General features: G+C 47.9%; 6 protein-coding genes across 6 annotated transcripts; 5 read left to right on the top strand and 1 right to left on the bottom strand.

The window, feature by feature from the left end:
- Nucleotides 1-2,773: 2,773 nt before the first annotated feature.
- DEU56DRAFT_732185 (uncharacterized protein) lies at nucleotides 2,774-3,932 on the top strand (the record flags this gene model as incomplete). Its single annotated transcript, XM_041348257.1, has 6 exons — nucleotides 2,774-2,944; nucleotides 3,004-3,115; nucleotides 3,165-3,193; nucleotides 3,249-3,442; nucleotides 3,495-3,621; nucleotides 3,669-3,932. 6 exons carry the CDS (start codon nucleotides 2,774-2,776, stop codon nucleotides 3,930-3,932), a joined length of 897 nt encoding a protein of 298 aa, XP_041210962.1.
- DEU56DRAFT_789041 (uncharacterized protein) lies at nucleotides 3,895-4,964 on the top strand. The gene is made up of 2 exons (XM_041352515.1): nucleotides 3,895-3,917; nucleotides 3,968-4,964. The coding sequence occupies exon 2, from the start codon at nucleotides 4,168-4,170 to the stop codon at nucleotides 4,870-4,872; it is 705 nt and encodes a 234-aa protein (XP_041210961.1). The 5' UTR covers nucleotides 3,895-3,917; nucleotides 3,968-4,167; the 3' UTR covers nucleotides 4,873-4,964.
- DEU56DRAFT_194661 (uncharacterized protein) lies at nucleotides 4,951-7,787 on the bottom strand. Its single transcript, XM_041345007.1, has 13 exons — nucleotides 7,523-7,787; nucleotides 7,020-7,466; nucleotides 6,872-6,970; nucleotides 6,713-6,813; nucleotides 6,594-6,662; nucleotides 6,388-6,539; nucleotides 6,263-6,338; nucleotides 6,091-6,215; nucleotides 5,707-6,038; nucleotides 5,378-5,655; nucleotides 5,315-5,323; nucleotides 5,168-5,263; nucleotides 4,951-5,111 (listed from the first exon to the last, which is right to left on the bottom strand). The coding sequence occupies exons 2-13, from the start codon at nucleotides 7,391-7,393 to the stop codon at nucleotides 5,029-5,031; spliced, it is 1,794 nt and encodes a 597-aa protein (XP_041210960.1). The 5' UTR covers nucleotides 7,394-7,466; nucleotides 7,523-7,787; the 3' UTR covers nucleotides 4,951-5,028.
- A 205-nt stretch (nucleotides 7,788-7,992) lies between these two features.
- DEU56DRAFT_789036 (beta-lactamase-like protein) lies at nucleotides 7,993-9,200 on the top strand. Its single transcript, XM_041352514.1, has 3 exons — nucleotides 7,993-8,464; nucleotides 8,511-8,743; nucleotides 8,801-9,200. The coding sequence occupies exons 1-3, from the start codon at nucleotides 8,112-8,114 to the stop codon at nucleotides 9,112-9,114; spliced, it is 900 nt and encodes a 299-aa protein (XP_041210959.1). The 5' UTR covers nucleotides 7,993-8,111; the 3' UTR covers nucleotides 9,115-9,200.
- Nucleotides 9,136-10,619, top strand: DEU56DRAFT_789035 (beta-lactamase-like protein). Its single transcript, XM_041352513.1, has 3 exons — nucleotides 9,136-9,821; nucleotides 9,875-10,107; nucleotides 10,163-10,619. Exons 1-3 carry the CDS (start codon nucleotides 9,403-9,405, stop codon nucleotides 10,474-10,476), a joined length of 966 nt encoding a protein of 321 aa, XP_041210958.1. The 5' UTR covers nucleotides 9,136-9,402; the 3' UTR covers nucleotides 10,477-10,619.
- Nucleotides 10,620-11,956, top strand: DEU56DRAFT_883581 (uncharacterized protein). Its single transcript, XM_041356141.1, has 3 exons — nucleotides 10,620-11,079; nucleotides 11,133-11,437; nucleotides 11,489-11,956. Exons 1-3 carry the CDS (start codon nucleotides 10,787-10,789, stop codon nucleotides 11,779-11,781), a joined length of 891 nt encoding a protein of 296 aa, XP_041210957.1. The 5' UTR covers nucleotides 10,620-10,786; the 3' UTR covers nucleotides 11,782-11,956.
- The last annotated feature ends 164 nt before the right edge of the window (nucleotides 11,957-12,120 follow it).

The raw sequence follows: 12,120 nt of genomic DNA, 5'->3' as shown, positions 1-12,120 counted from the left end.
TATATACCAAAGATCAGTTCAAAATAGGCCATAGTTGTGGAATAGTGTATATACTTTCTAAATCTACTGATTAGGTTCCCATACCTTCAAAACATCGAAATCTTATAATCAGACACCTGGAGTACATTTTACATATATTCAGCATCATAGGCCTAAATGTACAGAAACATCCACCCAAATCTCAGAGCTGGGAAGTGAAATAGATCAAAAATTGAGTGTGGGAAAATTAAAATGCCCAAAACATCGAAAATGGGTAGTTTGAGGTTGAGTGGTTATTGGACTTTAATGCTGAATCAACTCACTTTCACATTACATCCCTTCCACCAACACTCTACCCTCAGGGCAGTGTGTAGTATAGGTTCCTTAGGTAGTCTATCATGTATCCTACACATTTTTAATAAAATCTTCGACCTGTCTCATATATAAATATGACTTTCTGTGAAAAAATGTCAATTGTCACTTTTCACACATATGTCATTTTCCTTGCCATTCATTCAAACCTTGATGGATCTTTCTATAGATTTAGGGCTATCATTAGGGATATATATGAGATATATCCCAGGTGTCTGATCACTGATAAAACCCTTTATTTCCATGTGGCCTTCTAATCAGTGGAAATACCCCCTTTACCTCAGATCTAATGTTTCCACCCTATATCCAGCTGATCCTTAGCATAGGAAACATTTATACATGCCCCACTAATGATATATGAGCATGTTGTATTATTTGTGAAAGGGTAAGGTAGTGCAAAACATCAAAAAAGTGAAATATGTGATGTTTTATGTTTTTGTTCCTATTGAAGGACCCTAAAGGCTTCCTGTGGTAGCTATGTGATAGATATACTCCAAATATGTATAGGAATAGACTCCCTGCCATATCTAAGGTCCAGCCTTCCAGGAAAAATTTTCACAGGGGGTAAACCACCAGAAGAAGGGGGGTATACCATACAACAGGGTGTTGTTCTGTGGTCCTGATCTCCTGATACATTGTTCATACTGCTTAATGGATTGTGGGGATACAATTTTCAAGTCTGTTCACTTGGAAATGCACACATGGGAACATATTTTGTATTTCTATGTATATATGCTATAACTATTGATGTAGGGCGCTTCAGGGGGTAAAATAAAGATGGGAATACATTCATATATACTCCTGAACATGTTCTGAATGCCTTAGAACACTTCCCTGTCATAGGGGCAAAAATGCGAAAGTGTTCTGTACCCTAGGTTATGTTGAAAGGGCCCTGGAGGAGGAGCAGGTACACAAATAAACAAAAAAAGCGGACCATTATATTATAATATACATATATATACCAAACTATCACTTATATATGGAGGGGGACCTATTGTGGGGTGGTGGTGAAGCTGCAGTGAGGTGGGAAGGGTGTGGGAATAATTGATATTGTGGAGATTCCCAAAATGGGCGATGTTTTTGGTGTTGTGGGGTAATTCCCACACTGTGGGGCTGAAAAATGCGAACATATGATGTGTGGGAATAATGTGGGGAGGCCTGACATGAGGAGGTTACCAAAATGGAATATATATCATGAATTTTCGCTTTGGGGAGCCAAAATTGCAGCCTAAAACTGCTTGTTGTGATTCACCATTGGATATATCATTGTGGACAGTGGACAAGTAGACTGGATAATGTATCCCTATTTTAGGGCTATAGTAGTATATTGATGTATCTATATAGCACTATGGGCTGAGCCCAAAGTCGATGAGCTAGCTGCATGGTACAGATGCGTATTTCGACGACTCTGACACGCAGGAAAGAAAAAGAACAACCTCGCGAGCGGGAAAGTATTCTACATAAATTTTAAGCTAATACTGCAGCATCATGTATTTCCATTTCTTTGGAGCCATCAACTGTTGTTTTACTTAGTGTGTAGATCAGCAATTAATTTCAAAGGATCCGTATGAACTTCGATGCTGGATTCACGGACAAGTCACCAAGGGTTGTACACCTTGGTCGTACCACCTCACCAATTTCTGCATCCAGATTATAGCAGTACCCCTTCTGAAGTAACAGCACACTAAAATAGGGCTCCACACCGTACGGTAGACGGCGAACCCGCATACCGTACATGACAATAGTATTGGTGGTGGATGAAGCGCTTAGCGAACGGCATGGTACGTACTACGGAGTGTTATACGGAACACAAATACAGGACCGTTTTATCACCCACCCTGTAGGTTCGTCACGACTGTATAAGTGGAAGAGTTGCTGGCCGTTTCATGCGTGACAGCAGTCACCAGTGTCTGAGTGCGCAAGCTGAGGGAGGCGTATTTCCCAGCGTGTGCTTGAGCATGCTGGTACAGCTTCGTGACGAATTTCAGCAGCCAGACATTGCGGCCTAGTTCGCAGAATCCTAAGTAAGGGACCGACGAAACTCGTGCATTATGTACCGCATTGCTTGTGTCCGCGAAAACTCACTGTAATTCTACTCAGTTGGCGGGCAAGCTGCCAAATTGCCCCCGTGGCGCGCACTCGAGCACCTTGATTCAACTTGGGTACTTACGATAGAGCACAAGTCAACTGCAAGACAAGCCCGCAACGCGTGTAAGCTAGTCTTCCGTACGCGAGAAGGAAGACAGTCGTTACTTTGATTTACATTGAAAAGGGTATCATGGAGAGGTATCGTGGGAAACAGGACCACCTTTCTGTCCATCGTCCACGACTGTCTACTGATCATTTGCCTGCAGTGGAATATTCTGATACTCGTCGTTGACTTGTCGTCTGTAGTTTTGAAGGAGAAACGTCAGATGTTGACATGGATCGCCCGGTGACATCCAAGTCGCGGGGAATCTGTCGGTACTACAACACCTCCAGGGGCTGCTACGCTGGTGACGATTGCAAGTTCCTCCACGGTGCTGAGGAAAAACTTACCCCATACGACAAATCTAAGGTGTGCAGATACTATATCCAAGGCAAGCAAGATGTAGTTTGATGATGATGGTGGCAACTGACGGCATTTCAGGAAACTGCACCCGAGGAGCTCAGTGTTGGTTTCGCCATGAGCTCGTAAAGGCCCCCCTTGATGAAGAGCTGAAGCATTTCGATGAAAATATGTGTAACATATGCTTGGAGAAACCTTTGACATACGGTCTTTTGAGTGAGTTGCCATTTTGGCTGTTGGAACGTCATCTGACATCGTCCCCCAGCAGGCTGCGGTCATGTATTCTGTCTTCAGGTCGATCTATTTTGATTGCTCTTTTATGCAGCAAATAATTTACTATGTCGAGTAGTGCATCCGCCAGTGGCGGGAGCCGCAAGGAAAGTCATCGGACATGGTGATGTCAGGCGTAATAAAACGCTGTCCACTCTGCCGCAGTCCATCGCGTTTCATCACTCCATCCACGCATTTCTTCCCTCAGGACCACCCACGCAAGCAGGACATGATAGATAGTTACAAGAATAGCATGGCTCGTGTCTCATGCAAGTCAGTACTGTTTCCTCACATTCCTCTCACCGGTCTGATCGTAACCGTTTAGATACTTCGTGGAAACATCGGCCTCGGGCAAGCCTTGTTGTCCATTCGGCCTCGATTGCTTCTATCAGCATCTCAATCCCGATGGTACACCGCACGTTTTTCAATACGGGGCAAATCACTTCATGAAGGTATAGCGTCATCTGCATCTTGTGCCTTTATATTTATGCCCTCTCAGGTATTCAGGAGACAACAACGGCAGCGTGGCCGCACATTTACCGGGTCGGCTTCAGATGCAGATTTCTCAGACCGCCTTAGGCTTCTGCAGAGCATCCTCGGGGACCCAACGAATAATCTCCACGTCACCCTCAGCTTCGTCCGACAACACCTTCCAGCGTTATGGAATGGCATGGATGCGGGATCTGGTGCAACCACAGATACTCCTATGGGTGATGACGATGAAGACAATCAGTCCTTTGAATTACCGGTGAGCCACTTTTAGATCCCTTCGCCGCATGACATGTGTATGTTTAGTAGCTCTGACTCTACCATAGGCGGAGAGTATAGCTGTAGAACAGTCACTCGAAGCTACGCTCTTGGGAGCTCCCCCTCCTGTCATCTACACATCCCTCGCTGACGAGGGAAGTCCGCATTCACCTGTCGAGAGTCTCGTAACAGTACCCACTGCTTCAATACCACCTAGGGCTAGGAGTGCATCTCCAGCCTTGGGACCTTCAATGACACCTCCGGTGCCTTTCAGGCCATCGTCCTCTGCGGAGGTTTCTGGGCCGCTTTCTCATAGCTTCCTTCCCTGGGCGATGCCCCGCACACCGTCCCCTCGTCTCCCGTCTATCTCACCAGCCTCCCTGACGTCTACCGTTCAGCAATCAAATACGTCCAGGTTCAGCACCGTGCTGAATTCCCGCAGCCGAGAGACTATGGTTATTGAGATCTCGGACGAGGACGAAGATGATGAAGCAGAGGAGAACGTATTGTCACGTCCGCCCAATACCGACAACGATAACGACGATGATAGCGACACTCGCTCGCCATCTATACCCATTGTCTCTGACTCACAAGAGGGCAACGGGTTGTTACCTGTGTCTTCGGGAGCTGCTGAAGTACCAGCAAGCAGTATGGGAGACCAGACGGCTCCTTCCGGCCGGCCGCAATGTGAACACGATACAGACCCCCCATTTGTCACTGATGGCAGAGGCAGAGTGGTATGGAGCAGGACAGTACGTGGTCCGTCTCACACTCAGACTCAAGCGGAGGCCCGTGAGCGACACCGCTCAAATTCTGCCATCAAAGCTCGACGTCAGACATCTGAGAGTGGAGCAGCTGCGACAGATGGGCGAGGTCGTGTTGTTGGGACAGGACAGGAGGGATCCGAGGTCAATCGTAGGACCAGTGGCACGGAGACCGAGACCGAGGCAGAATAATAACACATGACAATGCCAAGTGTGGTGTATCATATACTTACTTGTGTGTATCTATAAACTTGTAGTTGTGCAGCATTTCCAACAAACGCATGTTGGTGGGTATCAAACGTAATGTACAAATATTACACGACATCGTCCATCGCAAAAAAAAAATGTTTATGGTAAATCACTTTCGTCCACATTCAAGATAAACTTGGTGTAGAAACGAACACCTTCATTCAAGCTGTCCGCGCGGTAAGCTGGTTATGCGGAAACTGCATGAGCGAGGAAAGTAGCTTGACATTTATGTACTTGCCTTCATTGACAGTGTGTAGTCCATTGTAAACATCAGTGTCAAAGGACGGCGAAAAGCGGAAGATGTGATTAGTCAAATTCCAGTAGGAATGAGTGTCTGGAACCGTGTGAATGGATAAGTTGTTAGGAGTGGATCACACTTGCTTACCAGTGTTGCCTGGTTGATACCATCCGTCAGAATCGTGTAGTACTGACAAGGCAACCAACGTACCAAGAGATAGATACGGCATAACCACAACCTTGCTGCTATTGCGGGTAGGGGAGCTCTCAAAAGCAGCTTTAATGCTTCCTTGCAAAAGTGCCCAAGGACCATACTCCGTAGGTGTCACGGGCGAAGGTTCCAAGGCCGCCCCAAGGAAGTCGGACAGAATAACTTGACCAGAGCCACCACAAGTCACGTTATTGCCGAACGCGACGAGTGCAAGGTCATACTTGACTGCCACGGGAGCCAGGAGGTCGATCAGGTGCTGCTGCAGCTCGCCGACAGAACTAAAGTAAGAAGTGAACAAAGTCCTGGAAATCTCACAGAAAAAGCAATACCTATGCTCTGCGATGCGGTGATTGACCACTGCGCTAGCGCGCTCCGGGAGAGCATTAACTTTCACGCCACCCTCGACGAGGTCTACTGCTTGTGTGGTCCCAAGCATTGCTTTGTACAGTGGATCTGAAGCCAAAAGTCGCTCTTGAAGCACCTTCAGGGCTCCATCATCTGTAACCGCCTTTCTTGCGAGCACTCGCAAGTCTTCGGGGTACATGGGATTGTAAGCCGCAAGGCACTGTGTCATCGCAAACGGGGTTCCCGTTCGGGAAAGGTCAGCTGGATGTGGGTTATCCTCCACCGCTGCTATGAAGCGGGAGAGGAGACCAATGCTCTGTGTAATGCCGATCAATTATCAGTAAGAAGGTGTGGCGATCAACACGCACCGTATGAGAAGGTGGTATGCTCGAATGACCACCCAGAGTTGAAAGCGTGATTTGAACATCAAGATAGCCCTTCTCAGATATCGAGGGAGTCGCGAAAACAGTGCCACCGATATCCGTGTAAAGATCTAACGCAGAGTTAAATCGTGCCAGTTGGAATATCTAGTCCACGTACCTCCTTCGTCAAGAAGTAAGGCAATAGAATCGCGCCCGTACGTTTCCTCCAAGTATTGGGCGAGATGACCAGCACCCTGAAGCGACCTATTAATAATGGGACTTGTATGTAGAGGTTTTCCTGACCTCAATGCCTTTGGATTCTTCGTCGAATCCATACGCAAGTATAAGGGTGCGTGCAGGAGAGAAACCCTGCTTTAACAAGGAATCGATGGCAAGCAATTGTCGTACCAAGTCGCTTTTGTCATCGCAAGAACCACGACCCCATATCCAGGTGCCTGCGACGATACGAGATGCAAGTAGCACCTCGCGGGGATTCAAAGTTTGCCTACCGTCATAGTGCCCTGAATACGGATCGTGTTTCCACTCTTTAACTGTCTGACCGTCTACTGGTACAACATCTGAAACGACGTCAACGCGGGATTCGGTAGGATGTTCAAACGAGAATAACCTTGATGGGCGGCCAAGATATAAGGCTTGGCCGTAGTTGATCCCTGCCACTGAAAAATCAGCCCATATGTATTGACTTTGGTGACGTTGAGGGACTCGTAACTAGAGACTAAAGATGAGTCATGGAAGAGACAACTCAGACTTGAATATTTCGACGTACACGCGAGGAAAAGTGGCCTGAAGAACTTGATGAAGTTCAGCAAATGTATCCCATCGACTGTCTTCGCCAACTGGTCCATTATCGTCGTACGATTCGGTCCTAAGAGCGCGTCCATGTTTCCACAGTAGTATGCAACATTAGGACTTACGGTACACGAACTGCATCTCCAAGGGCCTGAATGGCTTTTTGCTTGAAGTCTTCTGAGTTGTATGCCACATCTAGGTCTTCGCTGAGCCCACGATGCTTGGTTGGTTGTAGAGCCGCCCATTGGGGACATGTGGTAGAATTAACGTCCGGGGGTAGAGATCCGGCAAGCCCGCTACAAGAACCTGCGAGCCAAAAACGAGGAAGATGGCAGATTGGCAAGAAGGCAGAGCCACAGCTCTTATAGAGTACAAGTGAAATGACTACCAAGCTGCACAACAGCACTCGAAATGCAAACGGCAACCTAGACCAGCTGCTATCATGCTTCCTCGATGCTCTGCCAGTGGCTTTACATAAATCTGGTTGTGGAAGACCCATTCGCGAGATATGATGACTCGAGCAGCGAAGGCAGCAGTGATACGAATCGAATCGGCGTCTACTCGGGCAAGGCCTTTTAAATTAATAGTATTAAGTCATTCGGCTGCCGCAGTGACGCGGTGCACGTACGTACTCGACGGAACCGAGGTTCAATAATTTTGTAAGAACGTGATTGGACGTGTCCTGCCTCTGAGACTGCCAGACAACATATGCATTATTGTAATCGTGTCCTCATGTCACCGTACTTTCATATTTCGGTGGTGCGCGATGAGTCCATTGTCGATGTAAAGGAAGTAACGACTGGCTTCCGGGTCCTCGTATTTCTTTATTTGAATGGTCTTGCCCAATAGGATTACGGCCCTCACTGCGACCAGATCATCTGAATGCATCTGCCAATAAAGTACGCACTACCTGTAACTTACTGAAGCTGGATCTCAACTTGGTTTGCCAGTGCAGACCTGCCAGACGACTGAATTAACTTCCTAGCCTGACCAAGGCTACATATACTCTTATGCTCTCATCATAGCATCCATTGGCAGATATCATGACGGTGGAGATGATGACATGGAACAGCGGAAACCCGTACCTCGTGAGGCTCATATATATAGAGTATACCCCCGGGTACCACCCCAGCCTGGTGACCTCGCTGGTGACCCCCGCCAAAGCCAACAGTTTATCTGCTGCCTCCAGTGCTCAGGGTATCATCAAGACAACAGCCATGTCTCTCCCCTCTCCAGTAGCAGATCAAGCTTATATGAATATTTCCGCCCTCGAGGCAGGCAGTTTAAATGTACCTCTGCAGAATATCGTCGCTGGATCATCCCCAACGGATTTTATTAGAAACCCCTCACTTGCATTCTTGCTTTGCCACTCAAAGAGTGGTCATCGAGTTGTCTTCGATCTGGGGATACGCCGAGATATAAATTCTCTGCCTCCAGCTGTGCGGTGGCGCATCCAATATTTCGACTTCCAGCCGGAAGTTCCACAAGACGTGGCAGAGTCCTTGAAAGCAGGTGGGACACTGCCAGAGCAGATTGACACCGTCATTGTCAGTCATCTTCACTGGGACCAGTGAGTATGACCTTCTTTGAAGACTCTGTTTAATCAAGCACACCAGTGTCGGCGATCCAGAACCATTTAAGAATGCTACCTTCGTCGTCGGTGAACGATGCAGGGAAATACTTGCGGCAGGTTATCCTGTGACAGAAGACGCCCCATTTTCGTCAACTGCCATCCCCGTTGAGAGAACTAGATTTCTTTCTGAATTAGATATGAATTCAGCTATTGGACCATACCCAGATGCCATCGACTACTTTGGAGATGGAAGCATGTATATAGTAGACGCTCCAGGTAAGTGCATGTTCGAATAACATTCCATTGACATTTCAACCATCTTGCTATATGCAGGACACATAGGGGGCCACGTGAACATACTGGCGCGTACATCTGCTGAAGGGTCGTGGCTTCTCCTCGGGGGTGATTCTGCTGGAGATTTCAGATTGATCACGGGAGAAAAAGAGATCGGCCACTATTCCGACGTCAATGGATGCTTTAGATGCATTCACGTGGACAAGGAACTCGCACTGGAGAATATCCGGAGGATCAGGGGATTGCTCAGCAATCCGAAGGTGCAGGTGCTGATTGCCCACGACGTTCCTTGGTACAAGGAAAACAAGGGCGGGCCAGCTTTTTACCCGGGAGTTATTCCAGCAAAAACATGATCGTTGGGGAGATGTCATACTAGGGCCGACCTTGTCAGTTGCTGCTTGATTAGATCCAAGCATGATTCCACTGAAAGAAAATACACTTCCTCCGTGATTATTTTGTTACAACAGTTGTGGTTATAAAGGCAACTCAATTGCGTGCATTCAGCACTGGAGATATGGCGGAAATTGGACAGAAAACCCTTATAATTAGAGTTGAAACATTGATATCCCAAACAGTTCTTTACCCGCCCAGGCCCATCGCGGTGTTCCGAGAGCCCAGAGGGTACATAAAGGGTGGAGATCATGTGCGTGAGCATACTGTCACGAGTCCCTCTTCCATCATCGATCATGTCAGGACTATCAACTGGGCCGATGCTCCCTCCACCCAGTGTAGACCAGCCTTTCATATATGTATCGGCACTTGAGGGAGGAAATATTCACATCCCTTGTGATTTGGTTGTGGACGGTGGCCCACAGGGAGAGTCCATCTCGTGTCCATCTCTTGCCTTCTCACTGCGACACTCCGAGACTAAGTCATGGGTTGTCTTCGACTTAGGTATACGGCGCGACCTCGAAGGATACACACCTCTCGCCCAGGAGCGCATCAAGGCCATGGGGTTCACCCCTGTTGTGAACCAGACAGTCGCAGAGTCGCTGGTTAAGGGAGGCGTTTCCCTTGATCAGGTTGAAAATATCATCGTTAGCCACTTGCACTGGGATCAGTGAGTGTCAGGGAGAGTTGACAGACAAGACGTTGATGGCTGTTCTTTATTAGCATCGGGGACCATGAGCCATTCACCAAAGCTACATTTGTTGTGGGAGAAGGGTCTAGGGAACTCCTGACTACAGGATATCCTGTGAACCCCGACTCATTCTTCTCTTCGACCGCTCTTCCGCTTGAGCGCACTAGGTTTCTTTCTCCATCCGACTTCAATCTCCCTATCGGACCGTTTCCACTTGCATTGGATTATTTCGGCGATGGTAGCATGTATATAATCGACGCGCCAGGTTTGTCGCATGACTGGAAGCCCCAGAACGCCGATCTAACAAGTCGGCGCTATAGGACACATCGAAGGACACATCAACATACTTGCGCGTACCTCCTCAGATGGCGCGTGGATTCTCCTTGGAGGAGATTCCGCTCACGACTACAGACTGATTACGGGCGAGAAAGAAGTCGCACACAGTGTTGATCTATCAGGTCGCGTCAGGTGCATGCATGGAAATAAGGAAGAAGCGGTGGAGAATATCGCAAGGATCCGGTCGCTGTTGGGAATCCCAAGAGTGCAAGTATTGATTGCTCATGATTCGAAATGGTATGAGGAGAACAAAGGGTCTGCCTTCTTGCCTGGTGTTATACCACCATTAGCTTTATGAACATCAATTTACTTGCAATTGATTGGTCCTCTTCACGGGAGAAGCACCAGAGATGATGGACGTCGCTCTAGATGATAGTGTAAAGCAAGGAGTCCCAGAGAAAGAGATGTTGTATTGTCAGGATAAGTTAGACGAGCTCGGGTTATGCCCAATTTTGAAGTTCCCACGAAGCAGGGTCAAGTTGTACTTCGATGTTCCCTTGCAGAAGGAGGAATGGCCTCGTGTTTTGCATTTTTGCCAGCAAAGGCTCTAACGCCACCGTACGTACCGGAGACCGTCTTGACGTATTTTCCATTCCACCTGTCTCATCATGGATAATTCGTCTGTCCTGAGTGACGAGGACTACGATGTCATCTCTAACCCTGGTCAGCGCTCCTTGGAGTCCAGCATTGCCGACTTGCATCATATTCCAGCCTTGACGACTCATGAACCTGCCCCATCTGATGCAGCTAGGGAACGACTCAGCACAGTGGCGCTGAGTCCTGTGGATATACAAACGTATGTGCAGAATGCACTTGACGCGTCTGGTGCGGGGAAATACCCACGGGACAACAGGACTCTGAGAGTGTATGTTGACGGCGTATTTGATGTGTTGACTACTGCGTGAGTACGCCGCTCGGTGGTGGATGTTTCACAATAACTAAAGGTCATACAAGGCATGCACATCAGCTCCGTCAAGCGAAGCTCTCATTCCCTTCCGTACATCTTATTGTTGGAGTGCTTTCGGATGAGCAATGTCGAGCTCACAATGCTACACCTCATTTCTCACATCTCGAGCGTTGCGAGCTTATGCGGCACTGTCGCTGGGTAGATGAAGTGCTATATGACGGACCATGGACAGTGAACGATCGCTTTATTATGGACAAGCGTATCGATTATCTTGCTTTGGAGGAGGGCTCTTCTGTTAACCCCGAATTTGATAAGGAACGACTCAAAGGATACGACACGGTAAAGAGACTAGGTATAATCTATTCCCTCTCAGAAAAGTTGCACATACTGAAGAATAACTCAGGACGAGTCCTACCCACTCGAATGACTTCCGGACTGACTGCCGCTCCACTTTTGGGTTCTTATAAAACGTCACAAGACATCACGCCATTCCAAGAACTTGCAGAAATGGTATTAGAACAACCCGGCCACAACACATTTTCGCACTCGGCCAACCTTTCGCCTCCGAAAACTTCTACTACCACGTCCGCCGACAGCAAGACTCTTGACCTCGGGGCGATGGAGGCACTTGAAGCCATGACGAACGAGCTGGCGGAGAGGTGCGCTCGACAGCAGAGGCAGCCAGCCCGAGGGTAGATACGGGGGGATCCGATGCGGCTTCCACATTGAGAGGCTTACTTTTGACGTACAGTAACTATGACGGGCTTTTACACCTGTGCTGCGTTGCCACTTATGCTATTTAGCTGTTCTTACTTTAGAATATTGGTTCTATGAACACTTTCTGCACACACTTGACTTGTCATCGAATCTCTTACCTGCTTGATTGGTATCAGCCTGAGCCTCACTTTACTCGCAGAGACATATTTCGGCGAGCACATGCGCAACGATCTAGATCGTACGTTACTTTGTAGCACCCGTCAGAGGGAAAGTTACCAACTGCAGCTCTTTTAGACTTCTTGTGCATGAGCTCAAATT

Source organism: Suillus clintonianus (genome assembly GCF_016758775.1).
Source record: "Suillus clintonianus strain FC179 chromosome Unknown DEU56scaffold_18, whole genome shotgun sequence".
NCBI classification, from domain to species: Eukaryota; Fungi; Basidiomycota; class Agaricomycetes; order Boletales; family Suillaceae; genus Suillus; species Suillus clintonianus.
This window is presented reverse-complemented; position numbering and strand designations above follow the sequence as displayed.

Coding starts and splice junctions, on each gene's coding strand:
- DEU56DRAFT_789041 (XM_041352515.1), top strand. CDS start 4,168: ATGACACCTCCGGTGCCTTTCAGGCCATCGTCCTCTGCGGAGGTTTCT.
- DEU56DRAFT_789036 (XM_041352514.1), top strand. CDS start 8,112: ATGTCTCTCCCCTCTCCAGTAGCAGATCAAGCTTATATGAATATTTCC. Junction 8,465..8,510: donor AGTCATCTTCACTGGGACCA/GTGAGTATGACC, acceptor CAAGCACACCAG/TGTCGGCGATCCAGAACCAT. Junction 8,744..8,800: donor GTATATAGTAGACGCTCCAG/GTAAGTGCATGT, acceptor TGCTATATGCAG/GACACATAGGGGGCCACGTG.
- DEU56DRAFT_883581 (XM_041356141.1), top strand. CDS start 10,787: ATGGATAATTCGTCTGTCCTGAGTGACGAGGACTACGATGTCATCTCT. Junction 11,080..11,132: donor TTTGATGTGTTGACTACTGC/GTGAGTACGCCG, acceptor AGGTCATACAAG/GCATGCACATCAGCTCCGTC. Junction 11,438..11,488: donor CGACACGGTAAAGAGACTAG/GTATAATCTATT, acceptor AGAATAACTCAG/GACGAGTCCTACCCACTCGA.
- DEU56DRAFT_789035 (XM_041352513.1), top strand. CDS start 9,403: ATGTGCGTGAGCATACTGTCACGAGTCCCTCTTCCATCATCGATCATG. Junction 9,822..9,874: donor AGCCACTTGCACTGGGATCA/GTGAGTGTCAGG, acceptor GTTCTTTATTAG/CATCGGGGACCATGAGCCAT. Junction 10,108..10,162: donor GTATATAATCGACGCGCCAG/GTTTGTCGCATG, acceptor TCGGCGCTATAG/GACACATCGAAGGACACATC.
- DEU56DRAFT_194661 (XM_041345007.1), bottom strand. CDS start 7,393: ATGGGTCTTCCACAACCAGATTTATGTAAAGCCACTGGCAGAGCATCG. Junction 6,814..6,871: donor CAGGCCACTTTTCCTCGCGT/GTACGTCGAAAT, acceptor TTTAGTCTCTAG/TTACGAGTCCCTCAACGTCA. Junction 6,540..6,593: donor GTATTCAGGGCACTATGACG/GTAGGCAAACTT, acceptor GTATCGTCGCAG/GCACCTGGATATGGGGTCGT.